We start from the raw sequence: 25,362 nt of genomic DNA on the forward strand, positions 1-25,362 counted from the left end.
CAAGAGGGGAGCTGGACACGGCCCTGAAGAGATCAAGAGGTATGGGGAGAGGGCAGGAGTGAGATACTGAGATCAGCATGATCTTATTGAATGCAAGCTCGAAGGGCCGAATGGCCTGTACTTATTTTCTATGTTTCTATGTTTATTCTTCCCCCCACCCCGATTGAAATTTAGCAAAGATTTGCTCCTGATATAAAAGCAACTTGTGACTTAAACTGATTGAATAATCCTGCGGCTGTGATACTTAGCTAATATTGTATTTCATTTCTTACTTCTTGCCAAATCGTTTCCGCAAATCCAGGACAAAATGATCCGGGCTCAAGGTTTCAGCTGGACTGGTTTCTTGTTGGTTTTCTGTGCCCTTTGACCCTCTGAAAAATGTCAAAGTGATGGCTTGTGAGGCTTGAAAGAAAATTTACCGAAGTCCCATGTGAAAACAACTTCCCTAGCTGTTGTCTAAATGAGGTTTACCAGGTTTACACAAGAAAATACTGACGTGAATCAAAAACACCTTTAAGAAACAGGAACAACAAATACCGGTTTATTGTAGCAACAACCACCTTTGCAAAACATCCGAAAACACTTCCTATCTAATCAATTAAGTATAATTGCTGTGACACAGGAATACAGGCATGCTGAATTGTGCTAAGCAAGATCCCATAAAATGCATTAGTTGTGTCAAACAATTAGCTCATGTAGTGTGCTGTGTTTGTTGAAATCAGTGGTGGGCAGTACACATGCTGACTCCCTTCTTTGCTTTGAATAGTATTATTGCTTGAATTGCCAAATGAGGCTGCACTGATGTGTTATCTCTAAACCAGCACCTCTAACAGTGCAGCACTCCCTCAGTATTGCACTGATGGATCAGACCTTCCTGATGAAGGGCTTTTGCCCGAAACGTCGATTTTGCCTGTCTTCGGATGCTGCCTGAATTGCTGTGCTCTTCCAGCACCACTGATCCAGAATCTGTTCAACTCACAACCTATTGCTTCCAAAGCAAGGAGGCTACTAAGTCTTGATTAGACATGTTCTGATTTACTAAAGTACTGTTGTCTAGTGAACACCTCTCTGACACAGGAATCATATGACACCTTCCTACCATATGTAACACATTTTGGAAAATAACCTAACAATATTATAAATAACAACAAATTTGGGGTCAGCACAGTGGTTAGCACTGCTGCCTCATAGCACCAGCGACCTGGGTTCGATTCCGGCCTCGGGCAACTCTCTGTGTGGAGTTTGCACGTTCTCCCTGCGTCTGCGTGGGTTTCCTCCTACAGTCCAAAGCTATGCAGATCAGGTGAATTGGCCATGCAAAGTTGCCCCATAGTGTTAGATGCATTAGTCAGGAGGAAATGGGTCTGGTTGGGTAACTCTTTGGAGAGTTGGTGTGGACTTGTTGGGCTGAAGGGCCTGTTTCCACAATGTAGGGAATCTAATTAAGACATTGTGGAGACAATCAAAGATATTTAAATAATTATCTTTTAATCCTGAGGCTCAGCCAGATAAGGAACACCTGTGGCTTTATTTTACTGATAGTCCTCTCTTTCACAAACTCATGCTCACAAGTAGATTGGATGCCCAACACATTTGATGTGAACTGATTTATTATTGCCACATGTATTGAAAAGTTCTGTTTTGTGTGCAGCACAGGCAGACCAGACCATACAAAGTACATCAGGGTAACCGAACAGAGCGAAGAACACAATGTCTGGCTGCAGAGGAGGTGCACAAACAGCAAGATCAACACTAAATTTAAAATCTGAGATACGGCATGCTCAGAGTGAAATATAGAACACATCAAATCTCAGAGCCTGATGGCAAGGATTAAACCTGGAACATCTGAATCTTACAAATACCTGTGTATATTTTAGTAATTTAACCAACATAGTTAAACTGATAAACTTAGTTGGATGTCATTATGAAGTTAAAAGAATGTTTAGTTTGGCAAAGTTTCATGACATTCTTTTAAAGTCTAGGTGTGGGAGTACAAACAAAACATTTTTTTTGTTGAAGATTTCTGTCCTCCTATTCTGAAAGGCTTCTTAATTCTGCATGACCTCCTTCAGCAAGGAAGATGGATGTATCCTGGGAGAAATCAGTTTTTTGATAGTGTCTGCTGACAGTGAACAGGAGGTGTGGCAATAGTTAAGCGGGATGAATGCCAAGTTAGGTGAAGCACATTGCCCATCTCTTGGCACATTGAGATACGCCATATAATGTTAATGGTTGAAGAATTAAGCAACAAGCCTTGCAAATCCTGAAGTTGCACAGAGAAGAGATCACAAATAAAAAAAAGTTCTTTTTCTTTAAACTGATCAGTTACAATGAATAAAATCCATGTATCTAACCAAATGTTCAGGTCTTTGCAGTTCGAAACTTTCCTCTGATCAGAGGCAGATTGCCAGATAACGCGAAGTGGAAAATGGACTCTGGACATGTTTTGTCACGAGTTCTTTTGTTTACATGAGTGATAGCTTTTCCATCAGGCTAGGGAAAACTCAATTAATCTGTCTCCTCCCTCAGCCATGAGAAGGTAACAAATGTGCTGGGCACATCTCAGGTTAACTTAAGAAATGTGAGACGATACTCGTTTCAGCAGGGCCTCAGTAGAAAGCTGAGATATGGCGTGAGTCCTACTGTGATCACAAGGCCTGTACCACTTGAGATAAACAGTCTGTGGGAAATAATTACTTTAGGAAAGTGGAGGCTGTTCCATTGGGAAAACATGGAAAGAGAAGCTTCATATTGGTTGGGATTTGGGGCGGCATGGTGGCTCAGTGGTTAGCACTGCTGCCTCATAGTCCCAGGTTCGATTCCAGTCTTGGGTGACCGTCTGTGTGGAGTTTGCACATTCTCCCCGTGTCTGCGTGGGTTTCCTCCCACAGTCCAAAGATGTGCAGGTCAGGTAAATTGCCCATAGTGTTAGGTGCATTAGTCAGAGGGAAATTGGTCTGGGTGGGTTAGTCTTTGGAGGGTCGGTGTGGACTGGTTTGGCTGAAGGGCCTATTTCCACACTGTACGGAATCTAATTTTTCTGTGCCTGTTTTCCATTATCAGAATGGTGTGAGCACCCCTCCGCCCCCAGTCTGATTTAGTTCTGGTAGCTCAGTCCAGCAGCCAATCCTCCAGATAAGAACACATTTAATTTAAAAGGATTTAAAATTTGTGCGGTATTGGGAAATTAAAAAGGCTACTTATAATGGACAATGGTCAGACAATTGTCATGTCTTGCATGAAACTTTGGAACGGGACTTAAAACATAAATCATGAAACCCAGACCTAGTAAAGTGACCTCTTGAATATATTAGCATGCAGCTACTCATTTGTCTGATTGTATCACTTTTAGATTAGATTACTTACAGTGTGGAAACAGGCCCTTCGGCCCAACAAGTCCACACCAACCCGCCACCCACCCAGACCCATTCCCCTGCCCCTAACACTACAGGCAATTTAGCATGGTCAATTCACCTAACCTGCACATTTTTGGACTGTGGGAGGAAACCAGAGCACCCGGAGGAAACCCACACAGACACGGGGAGAATGTGCAAACTCCACACAGTCAGTCGCCTGAGGCGGGAATTGAACTCGGGTCTCTGGCACTGTGAGGCAGCAGTGTGCCACCATGAAGTGATAAATTCACAATCAGCAGTTAAATGGTGTTTTTCAGTGAATTAGTTTGGCCAAGCTGCATGTCTGTGAATACACAACTAATGAGTCATGCTATCTGGAATAACAAAATGAAAGAACTGGAAATCTGAAACAAAAACAGCAATAGCTGAGAAAGTCAGCACTTTCTATAGAAACACACTCAACATTTTGGATCTAGGGACCTTTCTTTAGAATGGTTTGAAGCAAAGTCAGTGGACTCAAGATGCTGACTGTTCCTGTCTCAACAGATGCTGCCAGACCTGCTGAGTTTCTCTGGCTATTTCTGCTTCATACTTGGTTGTGTCTGAAAAAAACACCTGTATTCCATGGAGTTGCTAATCCCAGAATGGATTTCATTAAAGTGAAATTCACTTTCCAACCTGATGATGCTGTTCAGCCAGAATCTCTCTCATTGTAACACCGTCATATGTTACTGCAGGATTCATGAACACAGGATGTAGGATTATTGCAACAGTGAAGCATGGACAGTCAAAAGTGGAGGGGATTGGGATAATTCATTGGCAAGGGTGTGATTTGTGTTTAACCAGAAGGATAGGACCATGCAAAGTAATGAGAAGCAGGATTGCCTATCTGCAGACATGGACACCCATTGTGACCTTTTAGAGGTTTACAAAATCATGAGGGGCATGGATTAGGTAAATAGGCAAAGTCTTTTCCCTGGGGTCGGGGAGTCCAAAACTAGAGGGCATGGGTTTAGGGTGAGAGGGGAACAATATAAAAGAGACCTATGGGGCAAGTTTTTCACGCAGAGGGTGGTACGTGTATGGAATGAGCTGCCAAAGGACGTGGTGGAGACTGGTACAATTGCAAGATTTAAGAGGCTTTTGGATGGGTATATGAATAGGAAGGGTTTGGAGGGATATGGGCCGGGTGCTGGCAGGTGGGACTAGATTGGGTTGGGATTTCTGGTCGGTGTGGATGGGTTGGACTGAAGGGTCTGTTTCCATGCTGTACATCTCTATGACTTTATGACTATAAGCAGTGACCCTTTTTGCAAGGGGAGGAACTCTGAGCAATGTTCTCCAGACCCCATGGCTATTGACACCCACTGCATTGCTTTAAACAAGAATAATTAATGTAGACTTCTGATTAAACCTACAACTTTCCTATATTTTATGGATCAATAAAATATGTCTTTAAGCACCTCCCAGATCTCTTGAGGAGCCTTGTTGGGCTGAATGGCCTACATTTGCCTCTCGTCTTTTGGTTATACAGGATACTGACATTTTAGGTTATTGGTAGTATGATAATTTGTTAAAATAATAGAAGCATATTGATTTGTGAGCACTGACCATATCTTCACACAAATGGGCCCAGGTCAGACCTTAAGGTTAAGAGTATTCACTTGTGAGATGTGGGTGTTGCTGGCTGGCAAGTAATCTTTTGCCCATCCGTAGTTGCCCTTGAGAAGGTGGCAGTGAGCGTCCTTCTTGAACTGCTGCAGTCCACATGCTGTAGGTACAGGATGTGCTGCAGAAATTCTCCAAAGAGCCTTAGACAGAACCTTCTACTTCTATCTAGAAGGACGGGGGCAGCAGATACATGGGAACATCACCCCCTGCAAGTTCTGCTCCAAGCAACACTCCATCCTGACATGGAAATATATCGCTGCTCCTTCACTGTCACTGGGTCAAAAATCCTGGAATTGCTTCCCAAAGGACATGTTGGGTCGACCTACAGCAGTTCGAGAAGGCAGCTCAAGGGAAGGGCAATAAATGCTGGCCAGCCTGTGACCCCTACATCCCACAAGGGAATAGAAAATGAAAGATAGTTCCACAACATCCCTAGGGAAGAAATTCCAGGATTTTGATTCAGTGACAGTGATGGCGCAGGCTCAGTGGTTAGCACAGCTGACTCACAGCGCCAGGGACCCGGGTTCAATTCCAGCCTTGGGCGACTGTCTGTGTGGTGTTTGCACATTCTCCCCATGTCTGCGTGGGTTTGCTTCAAGTGCTGTGGTTTCCTCCCACAGTTGAAAAATGTGGTGCTGGAAAAACACAACAGGCCAGGCAGCATCCGAGGAGCAGGAGAATCGACGTTTCGGGGATAAGCCCTTCTTCAGAAATGAGCCCACAGTCCAAAGATGTGCAGGTTAGGTGAATTGGCCATGCTAAATTGTCCCATAGTGTTCAGGGATGTGTTAGTGAGGGGTAAATGTAGAGTAATAGGGTAGGGGAATGGGTTTGGGTGGGATATCCTCCAGAGGGTCGGTGTGGGCTTGTTGAGCCGAAGGGCCTGTTTCCACACTGTAGGGATTCTATTATTCGATAAAAAAATTTTACATTTCCAAGTGAGGTAGTATGAAAGAGATGTTGTGATTTCATCTACTTGTGCCACTGATACACCCTAACGAAGTACCAACTGTGTAAATGAGTCCATTTCCAAATTTATTAGGGGTCTGTTTCACTGTATTTTTACTGGTAGTGTGAGCCCATCATTCTTTAAGGTGCACTTTTTGAAATAAAAAATATTCAGCACAGAATCTGGCAATTCTATCCAAAAGGATTATGTTGGTCCATATTATCTCCATGGACCTCCTCCACCTATACTTACTTTAACCCAGATAGCAATATCTTTCTCTCTCATGCACCTATCTGACTTCCCCTTAAAGGCATTTGTGCTATTTACCTTTATCACTTTTCTGCAATAGTAAGCTCGTCAATCTTCTAAATTGGTTATTGAATTCATTAAGAAAAAGTGAGGACTGCAGATGCAGGAGATTAGAGTCTGAATTTATTACAGAATTTATTAGTCCCACAATTACAATGATGGTCTCTAAAATGGCCCCAGTACAAGTGGTAACATTTTCCCGCTGTATCCCAGTGTCCACATAATTTTGAATTCCTCTATTGGATCGCGTTAATTGGTTGTGATTTACTTACTCATTCTTTTTCTTTATTACGAAGGAAACCCGGTTTGCTTTGTCATGTTTCTTTCCTTCAGGTCCTGAAGTGATAAATTCACAACAATTAACATCAAATGTAAAAGTACCAAGCTACAAGTTAGTAAAAGTACCATTGATAACATCTTCTCAGTTTTACTTCGACTTGTGGTTGGGTTAAATTGTTTTGTGGGACGTGGATGCCAATGATGAAGCCAATAATTGTTGTCCATCCTTAACTGCTCTTGAGGAGGTGGTGGTTACTTACATCCACAATGCTGTCAAAAAGGACTTTCCAGGATTTGGACAAAGCAATACTAATGGAATGACCACATATTTCCAAGTTAGGATGATCTGTGACTTTAAGAGGAACTCACGGCTAGTAGGGACCATCGCATCTGCTGACTAGGTCCTTCTACATGTTTGAGATTGTGGTATCTATCAAAAGTTTGTGAATTGCCACAGTGCATTGTCTAGATGGTACATACTGTCATCATTGTGGAGTGGAGTGAGTGAACGTTGAAGGTGGTGGATGGGATGCCTATCAAGTGGATTTCTTTAACCTGGTTGGTGTCGAGCTTCTTGAGTGATCTTGGAGCTGCACTCATCCAGGCAAAGAGGGAGTATTCTTCACACTCTTAACTTGTGTCTTAGAGATGGTGGTCAGACTTTGGGAAATCCGTTGCTACAAAATAATAAGCTTCTGACCTCCACACATTGTCACTTTCTTCACTGTCATTCAGCCAATATCCTGTAATTCCCTCCCTAACAGCATTGTTGAGTATACCCATGCCACAAGGTCTGCAATGGTTCAAAAAGACGTCTCATCACCAGCCTTTCAAAGGAAATTAGGGTTGGACAATGAATTGTGCCCTTGGATCTCACAATTTTCTTTTTAAACCTGGCATTATTAGTGAAAAGAAAAATATTAACATTTCTGATGAACAGGTGTGATGAATGAGCATTAACTTGAAACAGTAACCATTTGCTCCTTGTTTCATAGATGCTGCCATAAACTAACTACTGTACCTATTTCAAATAAAGACAGAAAGATTTTATCAGGAGGAAAAATTAGGGAAGGTATTAGCCAACATGGTGAAGGTAATTGAAAGGAAAGGTATTAGTCAGTGATTTGGTGAGTGCAGCAATATATCCAATCCTTACATAAACGAACCTGCACATTATATTGCCCCCAAATAATGACCCAGATAATCATGGCTATAAAATACCAATTTGCCTTTACTATTTGGAAACATAGGATTCACCGGTCTTTAATACTCTAAAAGGTTTGATGACCTTTCAGAGCAGGCTGAGAAAGCTCCATCTCTTGGTAATGGTCACGGAACAGGCAATGGAAATCCTCCCACATTATCTCCTCTTTATCTTCAAATCCTGCATCTTTGAACATTGACTCCATCACATTCTCTATCTCTCCCTTTGGCAAGCTGTTGTTTGAGATCTCGATGAAAGACCTAAAATATTAAAAGGAAAACAGCCCTGCCTTTAAGCAAATGGAACAAAAAATTATGATACTCACATGAGTTTTAACTTTCCACTCAATACAAAGACGTTACTAATGTTTCTCATCAAATCAGAAAAGTATCTTTAGAGTAGTACTCTGTTTAATTTAGTTTCATAGCGAGATAATGGCCAATTGCTGTTTGTTTGAAGAAAATAAACAAGGAGCAAGAGTAGACTATATGACTCTACACGTCTCTGCTCTAGTATGATGTGACTATTACTGATCTTGTGCCTCAAATCCACTTTCTTGCCTAATCGGGCTTATGTCCGGAACATCAATTCTTCTGCTCCTTGGATGCCGCCTGACCTGCTGTGCTTTTCCAACACCACATTCTTGACTCTGATCTCCTGCATCTGTATACCTCACTTTCTCCTAATCCCCAACATCCCTGGTTTTCAATGAGATCAAAAGTCTACATCAATAAAGATAATCAGTGATGGAATATCCATAATGCTCTAGGGGCAAGAGGTCTAAAGAACAATAAGATACTCCAGGCAGATTTCAATGGCTATCTGTGTCAAGGCTAGCCACATAAAGGTGGTTAGTACAAATGATACAGGACGATCTTAAAAAAGGGCATTCCAAATTTTTGGAATGCAGGCCTCCTCTATTGGGAAAGCAATGTAGCTGACTGGCCCAAGTGGAGGCAAACATCAGAATCTGGTTTGGTCTGTGTCATGGAACATCTATGCCAAAGTCACAATACCCACCTCTCCCAGAGGAAGGCCGGATACTGCACAACTGCAGAAGCTCCTGGGTGAGCATGAGTTGAGGATGAGGGTGAGGGTTAGGGGATCAACATGAGCTGCCAGATCCATGCCAATCTCATGTTGGACCCCTCAGTTATAAGAGGAACAAGATGATGATGAAATTGTTTGGATATACTCAAATAATATATTTGATTTTATTACCACGCACCGATCTACATGATTTCTGTAACAGCACTTTCAGAGCTATTGCGAAAATGTCCCCTTTTTTTTATCTGAAACAACCTATTTGTTTGGTTACTCTAAACAGGGCACTGAATCGCAGAGGTGCAACAGCAGAGATGCAGCGCAAAACAAAGCCTTTTGTGTTGTGCCAGCTACCTTCATGAGCAATTTACCTATTGCCACAGCCTTCTTGTTATAGACCGACATGAACTTCACTTTCAGATAATAACCCAATGCCGTTTCGAATGCCTCAGTTGACCTGTCACTACCACAACCTCAGGCTTCCAGATCCCAACCACCAACTGCATGAAAATATTTCTGGTTGTGTCTCCAAATATTTCTTTTACTATTCACTTTCAATCTGGTGATTTATCCTTCTTGATCCTTTCGCCAATGGGAAGGGCTTTGCCCAGGTACAAAATTTTGAATACCTCTATCAATTTTATTCTCAGCCTTCTTCTCTCCAAGAAAAGCAACAATTGAGGTAACTAATTCCTGGAACCATTCTTGTGAATTCTGCATTCTCACTAATGTCTTCAGATTCTTTCTGAAAGTGTACCACCCAGAACTTGACACATCAGAGAAAATCCTCAATCAAACTTTTATAATATCACAACATGTACTTTAGTGTTCAATGGTTCTATTGTCGAGTGTTTGATGATGTTATTTCTGGGAACTGATACTTACTAACTCCACTTGATTGCTTAAGCCTATTGATGAGACTAGAGAGTTAAGTAATGAAAACTACAGGGACAATGTTTCTGGATTGTGGATTGAGACTATGTGTGTTAAAACCCTGAAAGTTCAAAGATATTTCAAAGTACTATAATAAAACCTGTTTGGATTTAGAACAAGTGCCATCTCTGGAATATTTTGAGCTAAAGCAGACAGTATAAGATATAAGCAAGCCTGTGAATGCACAATAGGTACTGTCCAGAGAAACAATTACATGCGCACTGGATAAAGAACAATATTAAATGTGAATAATGTTTATTTCATTTACCTCAGCAGTTGTGAGAACTCTTCCTTTGACATGGAACCACTCCCATCGACATCATACATTGCAAACATTAGCTTTGATTTCTCCTCAGGAGTACCTAGACAAATCAAATAGTTAAATATTAAATTGTGGAAATGAAAAATTGAATGCTTTCACGACAGGAGACCAAACCTTCAACAACAACAGAAGTTGCTGGAAAAGCTCAGCAGGTCTCACAGCATCTGTAGTGAGAAATCAGAGTTAACGTTTCAAGTCCAGTCTCCCTTCCTCCAGTGACCGAACCTACAATGCGGGTTTAATCTCCAGGATTGAGGAAGTGTGGATTGAAACATTTTAACGAGTATTAGTTAAAACTTCTAAGAAAAACAGTAAAATATCACAGACGGGGGTGTGCCTAATCCATTTACTTATTCCAAACTTGACGTTTTGGTCTTATGTATTAACATTTCTAACCTGCTCTGTAATTTTGTGATATGGCAGAATATTTGCAAGTAACAAAACAGATTTTAGCTTCTGCACAACACAGAGTTGGAGCTTCACAGTAACAGTGTCAAACAAAGCAGGAGCTGTCAGTCATTGTTTTGGAGACAGGCTGACCAGCCTGGTATTTCAAAGAACATTCCCTCCTTTTTAAACTACAGTGAAAATCAGACTAGGATCTGCAAAGCAGAAACTTATCTTTAAATTTCCAATCAAAGCCACGAAGTTTTCACTTTCATTGATTGTAGCTGCAAACTTTCCAGGTAAATGATCCAAATCTTCTGCAACATGCACACATTTTCTTTTCACTGTGGGACTGAAAAGCAAGTTGTTTCCATGATGAGCACCTCGCTAACTTTAGCTGGTTTAATTAGCCACGAAACTGACTTCCACTGAGTTCTCAAAAGGAATTTGAGGGTAACACGGTGGCTCAGTGGTTAGCACTGCTGCCTCACAGTGCTGGGGACACAGGTTGAATTCCAGCCTCAGGTGACTGTCTGTGTGGAGTTTGCACACTCTCCACGTGTCTGTGCGGGTTTCCTCCGGGTGCTCCGGTTTCCTCCCACAGTCCAAAGATGTGCAGGTTAAGTGAATCGTGCTAAATTTCCCATCATGTTCAGGGATAAATATAGGGTGGGGAGGGGGGGTAGGGGGAATGGGTCCGGGTGGGTTACTCTCCAAAGGGTCAGTGTGCACTTGTTGGGCTGAAGCGTCTCTTTCCACTCTGTAGGGATTCAATGATTACCTCAGTTAGTGCTCTTTTCTCTGAATCATAAGGTTCTGTATTCAAGTCACACACCAGTGCACAAAAATATAGGCTAACTCCAGGGCAGCAGTGAAGCGGTGCTGTTCTCTTTGGATGAGATGTTCAGCCGATGAGGCATCTGCCTGCTTAGGTAAATGTGAGAGATCCCATGGCACTAATGTACAGAGCAGGGAGTTCTTCTCAATGTCTGTGCCAACAGTTATCCATCAACAAAAACTACATAAAACAAAATCATGCACTCGCAATCATTGCCCTGTTTGTGGGAGCTTGCTCTGTGTAAATTCGCTGTTAAGTCTCTTACACATTTGAGAATTCTGAGACAACACTTGATGGAGTTTAGAAGGATGAGGGGAGATCTGATTGAAACTTTCAGAATACTGAACTGCCTGAACCGAGTGGATGTTGGGAATACGTTTCCAATTTTAGGACAGACAAGGTCCTGAGGGCACAGCCTTGGAGGAAAGGGAAGACCCTTTAGAACAGAAATAGGGAGAAACAGCTTCAGCCAGAGAGTGGTGAATCTGTGGAATCCATTGCCACAGAAGGCTGTGGAGGCCCAGTCATTGAGTATATTTAAAACAGAGATAGATAGATTCTTGATTGCCAAGGGGATCAGGGGTTACAAGGAGAATGAGGGAAAATGAGTTTGAAAAACCTATCAGCCTTGACTGAATGGTGGAGCAGACTCGATGGGCCAAATGGCCTAATTTCTGCTCCTATGTCTTATGTTCTTAAGGTCTTATGACAACAGCTATTACACTTCAAAATTACTTCACCTGCTGTAAAGTGCTTTGAGATAGCTGGTTGTTTTGAAAGACACTATGTAAATACAAGGCTACTTTCTTTATGTTAACTTTAACAGGCAGAGCTGAGTGAGGAACATCAATGTTTTGGTCATTTCTTTATACATATCAGAGTAGTATGACACCTGATTAATCAAAGTAAATGTAAAAAAAAAGTTCAACTAACAAACAAGAAGTTATAGAGTCCTGAACTGCCTGAACCGAGTGGATGTTGGGAATACGTTTCCAATTTTAGGACAGACAAGGTCCTGAAGACCCTTTAGAACAGAAATAGGGAGAAACAGCTTCAGCCAGAGAGTGGTGAATCTGTGGAATTCATTTCCACAGAATGCTGTGGAGGCCCAGTCATTGAGTATATTTAAAACAGAGATAGATAGATTCTTGATTGCCAAGGGGATCAGGGGTTACAAGGAGAATGAGGGAAAATGAGGTTGAAAAACCTATCAGCCTTGACTGAATGGTGGAGCAGACTCAATGGGCCAAATGGCCTAATTTCTGCTCCTATGTCTTATGTTCTTAAGGTCTTATGACAACAGCTATTACACTTTAAAATTACTTCACCTGCTGTAAAGTGCTTTGAGATAGCTGGTTGTTTTGAAAGACACTATGTAAATACAAGGCGACTTTCTTTATGTTAACTCTAACAGGCAGAGCTGAGTGAGGAACATCAATGCTTTGGTCATTTCTTTATACATATCAGAGTAGTATGACACCTGATTAATCAAAGTAAATGTAAAAAAAAAGTTCAACTAACAAACAAGAAGTTATAGAGTCATAGAAATCTACAGGATAGAAAAAAAAGACCCTTCAGCCTATCGCATTCACACTAGTCAAAAACAACCACCTAACTATTCAAATCCCATTTTTCTGCACCTGGCCCATGGCCTTGTACACCCTGGCATCACAAATGCACATCTAAACACTTCTCAGTATTGAGGATTTCTGCCTTTACCACCCTTACAGATCCAGATTCCCACCACCCTCTGGGTAAAAAGGATTTTTCTCACATCTGCTCTAAACCTTCTGCCCCTTACCTTAAACCTCCATATAATCTCAACAAGATTTCTGTTTTGAGAGAAGTTTCGACAATGCAGGAACAAATGTGTTCAGGATACACATGAATGTGCAGATGCCATAGCACAGGACATTTTCTTCATTGTCCAGGCTTTGTGACTGGCACCTCTATCGGTCAATCGTCAATGCCTTCAAGACAAAGCAAACGTCCAAATGACATTTCAAATAGGTGTCATGTCCTCAGCTCTGGATTACCTTTCATCAAGATGACAAAGATGTCCAGAAACTCCCGGAAAGATAGGTAGCCATTTCCATCCTTGTCAGCTAAAGCAAACATCTGCTCCACAAACATAGAGTTCTCCTTTAGTCCCAATGCATCTGCAAACTCTGTTGTAGTCAGTTCACACTTCAGGGACTCTTTAGCTTTCTTTGAACTTTCAATATCAAAGTCACCAGCATCTGAACCATCAATCTCCAGAACCTAAATGTGGCAACAAGATAGTATAGAATAATCCATTTTCTACTCTTCATTGAATAAAAGTAGATAAAACATGACCCTGATTACTACTGCTGACAATATTATCAGATAAACATTTGCATAGCCTTTTTCTTTTTTTAACTGAATTTGTTAAATTATTTACAATTAAAATGTTAATGTATACATTGAAGTAATAAGCACAACACCATAAAAATCCTTAACAATAATTTACATGCCTCAATGCTCTTGATTCAACTAGTTCTGCAAATTGGTTTAGTGATCAGTCTTCGAAACTTCCCATATATGTGGGTGAATACAATATGGGGCAGTGTACATGGTGTGCGTGTGGTGTGCAACTTGTACTTGTGTCGTGTGTGCATGTGTGGGGTGTATATAGTTGGTGAAGGTGCAGTGTGTGATGCATGTGTCTGGTGTATGAGCTAGTGCTGCTGAATAGGCACCTTATCAAACGATACATGATACTGAGCCATAAAAGAAGGAATTAGGTCAGATGACCAAAAATTATTTTTTGGCTTTAAGGAGTGTCTTGATGAAGGAAAGTGAAGCGGAGGGACAAAGAAATTTAGGAAGAGTATTCCAAATCTTAGGCCTGAAGGTATGCATACCAATAGTAGCCTGAATATAACTGAGAATACACAAGTGGCCAGAATTAGAGAAGCACTGATACCTCAGAGGGTTGTGGAGCTAAAGGGAATGCAAGAGATGAATGTTAAGATGTTGCTTGACTGGGAACCAATGTAGATCTGTGAGTAAAAGAGGGAGGGCAAAAACTTGAGTTAAGATTTAAACTGCAGTTTTGGAAGATTTCACGTTTACAGAGTGGAGAATGTGAGAGATCAGCCAGGAGTGAGCTGGAACAACGTACCAATTTTGTTAAACTACCAATAATGGGTTAAACCTGGCATCACCCTGTTACAATGAAGTTTTACTCACTTCAAAACAAAAATAAATTCCTGACTTTGTTAATGAAGACAAACACCTTGAACGAGAATAATCACAGCTTTCCATGACTTAAAATTCCTTATGATATCTGGAGAAACTGTACATCTATTTCATTGTAGTACCAAGTGGAAACAAATAGAACACTACGCATGACCAAGAGGATTATTTAAACGGTGCAATTCATGTAACTGGAACGGTACCTCTGCAAATACACGACGGAAGAAAGTATCTAAGATTTTAATCCGCTGCTGCTTTGTCACTGCTTCTTTCAAAAGCGTCCGTTCTTTCACTTCATGAATCAGTGGAGTTACGCGATGCGTTTGGAGATGTGCTGTCAATTCTTCCACAAAATTAGCACGATCTTCTTCCCCAGTAAACATCAATACCTGTGTGCAAGATGTAGCATTCAGATTAGATTCATGAGATGCCACTTAAAGACCATGCATATTCCTGTGACGATGACGGCAACCAAGATGAAACCTACATCTGTCAATTAAGATACAAATAGTAAATAAAAGATGGGGAGGGTAATACATGTCACAATAAAAGCATTGATGGAACTTCATTGGAAAATGTGCATGCAATGTTGAGACATAAACAGACGTTTCTTTCATGACCGTCCAGACTTAATATGTCATAAACGGTTGAAATGATTGTATTGTTGTTAAGTTCCTAGAGTAGAAATCAAAATTGTGCACTGTGATATCGAAACCATGATTACAGGAATGTTAAATTGAAACCAAAAGAATTGCGGATGCTGTCAAACAGAAGCAAAAACAGAAATTGCTGGGAAAGCTCAGCAGGTCTGGCAGCATCTGTGGAGTGAAATCAGGGTTAACGTTTTGGATCGGGTGACCCTTCCTCAGAACTTCCTCACTTCGGAGGAAGGGTCACTTAACCTGGAACGTTAACTGATTTCTCTCACAGATGCTGCCAGACGTGCTGAGCTTTTCCAGCAAATCCTGTTTTTGTATATTACAAGAATGTTGCTCAAGGTTGTAAACTTCTGAAAATAAAAGTTTAACACATGCAATAATATAAACCTTACAGAATCACTGGAAGATTTCAGATGACAGTATTCGTATAATGACACATTGAGTTGTTTGAATTGCAGTTAATGGTGAAAATTTCTGCCACCAAATAGCAATGCAGTGTACAACAGACAGTGCTAAGAGATCTCATTGCCAACAGATCAGATCTAAGCTTTGCTGTCCTACCACATCTGGCCATTAATGGTGATAGACAATTAAATAATTAACATGACAATGAGGCTTCACAACTATTTCAATCCTCAATGATGGGAACCCAGTATATCACTGCAACAGACAAGGCTGAAGCATCTATACCATCTTCAATCATAGGTGCCAAAGGGATGATCTATCAATGCCTCCACCTGAAGGCTCCAACATCAAAAATGGCAGTCTTCAGCCAATACAATCCACTTCACATATAACAAGAAGGTTTTCTTATTCAATCACAGGATATGGGCATTACCGTTTGGATCAGTATTTATTGTCCATCCCTAGATGCCCTTGACAAGGTGGTAGTGAGCTACCTTTTTGAATCGCTGCAGTCCAAGTGATGGAGGTAGATGCACAATGGTGTTCAGGAGGGAGTTACAGGATTTTGACCCAGTGACACTGAAGAAATAGTGATATATTTCCAAGTCAGGATGGTGAGTGACTGGAAGGGAACTAGAGGGTGTGTGGTTTTCCCCATACATCTGTTTCCATTTTGTTCAAAATGATTATGGGTCATTGAGTCATAAAGATCTCCAGCACAGAAAAAAGGCCTTTTGATTCATTGCATCTGCACTGGTCTGTATCCATATGCTGTAAGCCTGGACAACATCCAGATTTGGGCCTATAAGTGGCAAGTAACATTCATCCAACCAACTTCCAGGCAATGACCATCTATAAATAGAGGGAATCTAACCATTTCCCCTTGACATTCAAGAGCATCATTATCACGGAATCACACACAAAAGTCCTGGGGTTAATGCTGATCAAAAACTAAGCTGGGCCAGCAATACAAATACTGTAGCTCAAGAGCAGGTCAGAGGTTAGTACTTTTATAGTGAGTAACTTGTTTCCTGCATCCAAACTACAAGGCACAAGTTAAAAGTATACTGGAATAACTTTTCAATATGAAGAGGCTCAAAACCACCCAAAGCATCCCAGTTGATTGGCACCTCAACCATCATCCTCAACAAACACTCCCTTCACCATCAACACATGATGGTAACATATGTATCATCTACAAGATGCACTTCAGTAACCCCTTTGATAGCACCTTCCAAACCCCCGATAGCTACCATTTATAAGAGCAATGACAGCAGGTGCATGGGAACACCATCATCTGTGTGGTACTATTCTAACTTTAAACGATATTATCATTTCTTCAGTGTTGTTGGTTCAAAATCCTGGAATTTCCTTCCTAACAGCACTCTGGGTATCCATATAAATCAAGGATCGCAGTCGTTCTGTAATGAAGCATACCATCACTTTCTCAAGTGGAAGTAAGGATAGCAAATAAATGCTGGCCTAGGTATAGTTCATGAATAAATAACAAGATGGGCCAAGGCATTCATTATCCATTCCTAATTGCTCTTAAGAAGAAGCTGGTGAAACCCCATCCTGAAACACAGTAGCCTGCTTGACCATGACAAAGTTAAATCAAAACATTATAAAATTTGCTAAAATACTTAGGGGTATAGATAAGGTTAATGGTAGTTGTCTTTTCCCTAGGATGGGGGATTCAAGACTAGGGGACACATCTTTAAGGTGAGGGGAGAGAAATTTTAAAAAGACATGCAGGACTTTTTTCGACATAGAGGGTGACTCTATGACTATGACTAAGTTATCAGTTTGCTACCTTAGTTAAGTGCCTCTCTCAATCTTCACAATAAGTGGCAAAAGTGAGGACTGCAGATGCTGGAAACCAGAGTTTAGATCAGAGTGGTGCTGGAAAAGTACAGCAGGTCAGGCAGCACCTGAGGAGCAGGAAAATTGATGTTTCGGGCAAAAGCCCTTCATCAGCCCTTCTCAATAAGTGTCCTGCTTCACGACTCCAAACCAGCTCCAGCGGCCTTACTGGTTTAGTCTTTTTGAACTCTAAATCCAGAATGAAATTAAAACTCACAACCGTGCTAACATAACCTTGCAAATCTGTGACATCTACTACTTAAAAGGAACCAGGGCAGCACAGGCACATCAGCAGCTGCACATCCCTCTCCTTATCGGACACGGCCCTGAACTGGAAGTATATCACCAGTCCTCCATCAAAACCATGGAAGTTGTGACTTAACAACACGGTAGGGTTGCTCAGCTCAAGGAAGTGTCTCAACAACATCTCCCCGAGAGCAAATCAGAATGGCCCATAAATGCTTGTTTTGCAGAAACACTTTAATCCCATTAATGAACATTTTCATTCTGGAAAAAAGGACTTGAAAGAAACTGATCCTTCAAACTGTTAATCTCAATGTCAGCGCATCATTTTCTGAATTGGCTAATTAATTAAAATCAGAAAATTAATTGTCAGCTTTGGCATTAGCTACATGACTAACAACCACAGAACTGGGCCAGAACCAGTTAGGCAACTCCTTTGTAAATTGATGAATCTGTGCTTTATATTGACACATCAGTTTATAAGGTGGGGCAGCTTTGACATTTTGCAAGTTGAATAGCAGAATAATATTTCATTTTCGAGAGCACTAACCTGACAGTTCAGTGTAAAAACAAAACCATATGATTATATAGCACACCACATTAAAAAAGCAAATAAACTGTTATTGACTATTTTATGAAGCCCAACAAAACATTCAGATAGACCAGTGTCATATTTCACAGGAAGGTCAGAATTGTTCCTAATGAAACAATAGGCAGATCCTGCTGTCAGTATTAATGAAGAACTTCATTGTACTCTGTCCTGGACCATCTGGCAAACATTTGGAGCTTTTGTGGGATTTTAAACCATATATTCAAGTAAATGCTTTTCTCCCTCAGCTTGCCACCCATTTTCCTGAAGAAAGGGTTCCTTTCTGAAGTAAAGATAAAATAGCTTGAGTCCTTATTGGACCAAAGAGCTGCTCGGCCATTAGCGAGAGATCAGGATTAGAGTGGTGCTGGAAATGCACAGCAGGACACGTAGCATCCGAGGAGCAGGAAAATCGACGTTTCAGGCAGGAGCTCTTCATCAGGAATGTTTCCTCATGAAGGGCTCCTGCCCGAAACGTCAATTTTCCTGCTCCTCGGATGCTATCTGACCTGCTGTGCACTTGCAGCACCACTCTAACCTTGACTCTGCATCTCCTGCATCTGCAGTCCTCACTTTCACATCAGCGAGAGGTGATTAGCGATGTTTTAACCTGAGGGTCACCATGCTCAGGTGAGGTTGAGAAGGAATGTCCTTCACAATAACCTCAGCCAGTGCAGGAATTGAACCCTTGCTGTTGGCGTTACTCTGCAGTGCCGGTCATCCAGCCAAGTGAACTAAGTGAACCCTTGCCCTTTCTGAAGTCCAGAACCATAGGCCCTGGGAATCATTTGATACTATGGCCAATCATGGATAGTCTTAACAACCAAGAGAAGGTGAGGACTGCAGATGCTGGAGATCAGATTCAAAGAGTGTGGTGCTGGGAAAGCGCAGCAGCTCAGGCATCATCCGAAGAGCAGGAGAATTGAGGTTTCAAGCATAAGCTCTTCATCAGGATTCCTGATGAAGAGCTTATGCTCAAAAGATCGATTTTCCTGGTCCTCCGATGCTGCCTGACTGGCTGTATTTTTCCAGCACTCTTTCAGTCTTGACAATCTGGTAATTGGCTATTCAACATGGAAATTGAGACCCATTTTGGCTTCATCTAGCTTTGACCTTGCCCACATTTTTAGCAAGACTTTCTAGCTGTGAATCTTTGGAACTGCTCACCCCAGAGGACTGTGGACATTTTATCACCAAGTACATGAAGTAAGTAGAATTTGGTGTCTCAGGGAATCAGGGGCGGGGGAGGAGTGAAGGGGGCATGAAAATATAATTGAAGTTAGAGATGAGACATGGTAGAGCAGGCTCAAAGGGCCAAATGGTCTACCCCTGTTCAGATTTCTTGTCTTTTATCCCCTTCTTTTCCTTTCTTTTTCTTATTTTATATCCAGAAATGCTTTTTTGCACAACTCGATGTTCTTTTCTCCCCAACACCAAATCACCCATGTTACTTTTCACATGGTATCCATCCGTATTTCTGATTAATTATCAATTTACATGAAGAACCTCTCAAAGGCAATACAATGACACCAAAGGTGAGTGAAAGGTGGGGAAAGAGGGAAAGCATTAAGTCAAGATGGAGTTGGAAGGGGTTTCCAGGCACTCCATCCCTGCAGCGCCAACCTCTCTCTGAAGAGATTGAGAGTATTGGTGGACACTGCATACTCTCGTTCCAAGGACTTCCACAAGGAGAACAAGGGGAAAGCAATTTCTCATCATCTTAGGAGAATGATATAATTGATTTTCCTCTTCCTGACCACAAAACCAACCATAGTTGCCCTTGTTAGAATTCCCATATATGGAGTGAAAGCAGAGTTTAATGGGTAGCAATCTGGGTATGGGACCAAGACATTTAGTACAATTCATTTGAGACTCGTCGAGGTCAAGCTTAAGCCACAAATTACACTTGTACAGTGCCCTTAAACAGAAGAAACATCCAAAGACACTGCACAGGAGACCAATCAGGAAATATTGAATCATACAATTGGGATGATTGTACACTTTTCAGGAGCACCTTAAACACGAGATGGGTAAAGAGATAGAGTAATAGTCATAGAGATGTACAGCATGAAAGAGACTCTTCAGTCCAACTCGTCCATACTGACCAGATATTCCAACCTAATCTAGTCCCATTTGCCAGCACTTGGTTCGCATCCCTCCAAATCCTCCTATTCGTATACCCATCCAGATGCCTTTTAATTGTTGCAATTGTACGAGTCTCCACCACTTCCGTTGTAGAGGTTTAAGGAAGGAATTCCAGTACTCTGGATTGAAATTTTTTTAAAAATCAAAGCTGCACACAATGACAGGATTCAAAGAAGACAGAGTTTTCAGAGGGTTGAAGATCTGCAGATAGTTACAGACATAGGGTGCATTGATACCATCGAATGATTTGAACGCAAGGATGAGCAATGTAAATTTGAATCATTGTTAGATCAGGAAGCAATGTGAGTCAGTGAGCAAATCAAATCTGGAGACTTCCTGGTTTTTAAATGTTGGGCGCACATAAGTCCATTCAGTCCAACTTGTCCATGCCAACCAGATTTCCCCAAACTAAACAAGTCCTATTTATCTGCATTTTATCCATATCCCTGTCTGATGAAGGTCTCTTGTCCGAAACATCGACTTTCCCGCTTCTCAGTTGCTGCCTGACCCACTGTCCTTTTTCAGTACTGCACTTTTCGATTCTGACTCTCCAGCATCTGCAGTCCCCACCTCCTCCATATCCCTCTAAGCCTTTACCATTCATGTACCTGTCTAAATATCTTTAAAATGTTGTAACTGTATTTGTATCTATCAGTTCCTCTGGCAGTTCACTCCACATATATAACCACCCCCTCTGTGTGAAGAAGTTGGCCTTCAGGTCCCTTTTAAATCTTTCTCCTCTCACCCTCACCTTCTCCCCTCACCTCCTCTCACCCTCTAGTTTTGATCTTCACAAACCTAGGCAAAATATCTTTGCTATTCACCTTATCTATGCCCCTCATGATTTTCTAAACTTCTATAAGCTCATCCCTCTTACGCTCATGTGAAAACCCTCCGAGCCTATCCAGCCTCTCTCTATAATTCAGACCCTTCGGTCTTGGTTACATTCCCCTAAATCTTTTCTGCAACCTCTCCATTTTAATAATAAATCCTTCTTATCATAAGGGGGATCAGAACTGTACACAGCATCCCAAAAGTGGCGTCACCAATGTTCTGTACAACCTCAACATGACATCCCAACTCGTGTACTCAATGGACTGAGCAACGAAGGTAAGTGTGCCAAACGCCTTCTTTACCACCCTGACTTGTGTGAACCAATTTTCAAAGAACTATGTGCTTCAGCCCCAGGTCTCACTGTTCATCAGTGCTCCCTAGGGCCCTACTATTAACTGAGAAAGTCCTGCCCTTGTTCATTTTACCAAATGCAACACCTCGCATTTATCCAAATAAAACTCCATCTGCCTCTCCTCAGCCCATTTGGCCTAATTGATCAAGAGCCCTTTGTAATCTTAGATAAGCTTCTTCACTGTTCACTTTACTACCAATTTTGGCACCATCTGCAAACTTACTAATCATGCTGCCTAAGTTCTCATCCAAATTGTTTACATAAATGACAAACAACAGTGGACCCAGCATTGATCAATGCGGAACACTGTTGGTCACAAGCCTCCAGTCTGTTTATGCTGTTGCTGCTCTCAAACATATTGCAATTCCTGACAAATATAAAACCGTTAGCCTCGGTCTGACATCGTAGGCTTGTGGTGCATAAGGGGAGAGGGCTCTGTCCGTTCAACTCTGGGATCAAATCAATGTCTCTTTTCATCTCATTGCTGGCTCTAATGTTTTCAAGTGAAAGTAGCTCACACAATTCTCAAACCAATTTAGCAAAGAGGTGGAACAAATGGAGAGTGTCAAGCTCCCGGGAGTGGTCATCCACAACAAGCTTTCTTGGACTCTTCATGTGGACGCACTGGTTACAAAGGCCCAAAACGTCTCTTCTTCCTCAGGCAGCTAAGGAAATTGGGCATGACACAAATACCCTTGCCAACTCTTATAGGTGCGCCATCGAGAACATTCTGTCTGGATGTATCAATATCTGGTATGGCAACTGTACCATTCAAGATCGGAGACGGTTACAGAGATTGGTGAACTCAGCCTGGACAATCACAAAAGCCAACCTCCCATCTATAGAATCCATCTACCAGGCCCACTGTCAAGGAAAGGCCGCCAGCATTCTCAAAGATCTATCCCACCCTGACAATGTTTTTCTACAACCTCTACCATCGGGGAGAAGGTACAGAATCCTGAACACATGCACCAGCCGGTTTCAAAACAGTTCCTACCCTACTGTTGTTAGAATACTGAATGGACTCCTATACCTGTGTTTTTTGTTTTTGTTGCTGTTACCTATTATTTATTTCTCTATGCTACATAACGGGCGGCATGGTGGCTCAGTGATTAGCACTGCTGTCTCACAGCACCAGGGTCCCAAGTTCGATTCCAGCCTTGAGCAACTGTCTGTGTGGAGTTTGCACATCTCCCCGTGTCTGCGTGGGTTTCCTCCGGGTGCTCCGGTTTCCTCCCACAATCCAAAAATGTGCAGATTAGGTGAATTGGCCATGCTAAATTGCCCGTAGTGTTAAGTGAAGGGGTAAATGTAGGTCTGGTGGGTTACGCTTCAGCGGGTCAGTGTGGACTTGTTGGGCTGAAGGGCCTGTTTCCACACTGTCAGTAATCTAATAACTCTGTGATCTGCCTGTATTGCTCGCAAGACAAAGTCTTTCACTGTGCCTCGATATGCATGACAATAAATTCAATTCAATTCAATTCAGTTAAATTCAGAGGGTTTGACCACATACCTTCAATAATTGACAGAATGCCAATCAGCTTGAAAAATAGTAAATATTCGAAACAATGTCATGGTAAAGAAAGCAACAATTGTTCTTATGATTCAGACAGCCAGAAGGATTGAATTGGAGCCAATATTTACTCAGCTTTACATTTCACTATAGACTTAAATATTACAAGTATATACTTCTTGACACAACCACAAAATTGACAATTGTTTAAACAACTCGGTTTCAAGAACCCCTCCCCAGCATATGCCTGTTAAATGTCCAAGCCAAACAAGGTGAACGAGCTGAAAGATAGACTCACCGACCAAAGGAAATTGAGAGACTGCTGTGTGCTCTGTTTTACGGAGACATGGCTCACTCCTGCTACACTTGACTGTGCCTTACAACCTGAGGGTTTCTCAATCCACCAGATGGACAGCACAGCATCCTCGGGCAACGCAAAGGGAGGCAGGGTCTGTCTCCTGATCAACACAACTCTTGTTGCTTGGACATGATGACTGGCAAGATACTGCTTCCTGGGCCTAGAATATCTAATGGTGAAGTGCCATCCCAACTACCTTCCACAGCAGTTTGCTTCTGCTATCCTGGCAGCAGTTTATATCCCACCCCATATAAAAGTAAAGAGCATACTTGATGAAATATACACTGCCACAAATAGCCTTATGACGGAATACCCCAAGGCCTTGTTCATCACAGCTAGTGACTTCAAGAGGGATAACCTCAAGAGTGTGCGACCAAGATATCATCAACATGGCTCCTGTCCCACCAATCACCCTGGACCATTGCTGAACAACCAGCAATGACACCTACCATTCTATTCCACTCCCGCATTTTGGTAACTCAGTCAATAAGATTGTGCTCCTTCTCCCAGCTCACAGGCAGAAACTGAAGTGTGAGGATCTGGTACAGAAAGGTGTACCCCGCTGGTCTGAGGTAATGAATGAGCTCCGAAGTGATTGCTTGGAATCGATGGACTGATCCATCATCAACAACTCAATGGTCAACCTAAATGAGTATGCCATTACCATCACAGACTTCATCAGTAAGAGTGTAGAGGACTGTGGTGCTAAAGAAGTTAATCTGAGTGTACCCCAACCAGAAACCATGAATGAATCAGGAGATCCACTCCCTACTGAAGTCCAGGTCTGAGGCGGTCAAGTCAGGTGACCCTGACCTATACAGGAAATCTAGATACAATCTTCACAAAGTCATCAGGGACACCGAGAGACAATACCAAACTAAACTAGAGTCCCAGACTAACCACACAAACATAGATCGACTGTGACAAGGCTAATATGACATAATGGACTACAAAGCTAAGCTGAATAGAATCGCTGACAACAGTGTATCCCTCCCTGATGGGCTCAATGCATTCTATGCTAGTTTTGATCAGAAGGTCAGTGAAATGGTGTCACCTGCCCCTGACAGCCTCGGGTGTACCTATACCCACACTCACTGCCACAGGGGTCAGATCAGCGTTCTGGAGGGTGAACCCACGGAAAGCAACAGGCCCGGATGTAGCCCTCGGCTGTGCACTCAGATCCTGTGCAGACCAGCCGGTGAGAGTATTTTCAGAGATCTTTAACCTCCCCGTACTACAATGTGAGGTTCTCACCTGCTTCAAGATGACCACCATCATCCCAATGTCAAAGAAAAATCAGGCAATGTGCCTTAATGCCTACCATCTGGTGGCTCTGACCTCCATCATTATGAAGTGCTTCGAGAAGTTAGTCTTGGCACATATCAACTCCAGCCTCCCAGACTGCTTTGATCCTCTACAATTCACTGATTGTCACAATAGGTCCACAGCAGACGCCATCTCCCTGGCCCTACACTCATCCCTGGAACATCTGGATAACACAGACATCTGCATCAGAGTCCTAGTTATTGACTTTGGTTCCCTTCCAACAACATCATTCCAACAAAATCCACCTCCAAACTCCAAGATCTATGACTCTGCTCCTCCCTCTGCAACTGAATCCTTGACTTCCTGACCCTCAGACCGCAATCAGTAAGGAAAGGCAACAACATCTCCTCCGTAATCCTCAACACTGGTATCTGCAAGGCTGCATACTCAGCCCTTTACTATACTCCTTATACATTCATTCTGGATTAGTGGTGCTGGAAGAGCACAGCAGTTCAGGCAGCATCCAAGGAGCAGCGAAATCGACGTTTTGGGCAAAAGCCCTTCATCAGGAATAAAGGCAGTGAGCCTGAAGCGTGGAGAGATAAGCTAGAGGAGGGTGGGGGT

General features: G+C 42.1%; 1 protein-coding gene across 1 annotated transcript in view; it reads right to left on the reverse strand.

Annotated features, from left to right (window-relative positions):
• Positions 1 to 25,362, reverse strand: part of LOC122542470 (dual oxidase 1-like) — a 115,139-nt gene that overhangs the window by 30,483 nt on the left and 59,294 nt on the right. Inside the window, exons 18-23 of the mRNA XM_043680203.1 lie at positions 14,715 to 14,900; positions 13,329 to 13,554; positions 10,014 to 10,107; positions 7,853 to 8,028; positions 6,558 to 6,621; positions 273 to 371 (exon numbers count right to left, since the gene is read on the reverse strand). Of these exons, the coding sequence (XP_043536138.1) occupies positions 273 to 371; positions 6,558 to 6,621; positions 7,853 to 8,028; positions 10,014 to 10,107; positions 13,329 to 13,554; positions 14,715 to 14,900 (845 nt within the window). The remainder of the gene's footprint in view (positions 1 to 272; positions 372 to 6,557; positions 6,622 to 7,852; positions 8,029 to 10,013; positions 10,108 to 13,328; positions 13,555 to 14,714; positions 14,901 to 25,362) is intronic.

Source organism: Chiloscyllium plagiosum, chromosome 40 (assembly GCF_004010195.1).
Source record: "Chiloscyllium plagiosum isolate BGI_BamShark_2017 chromosome 40, ASM401019v2, whole genome shotgun sequence".
NCBI classification, from domain to species: domain Eukaryota; kingdom Metazoa; phylum Chordata; class Chondrichthyes; order Orectolobiformes; family Hemiscylliidae; genus Chiloscyllium; species Chiloscyllium plagiosum.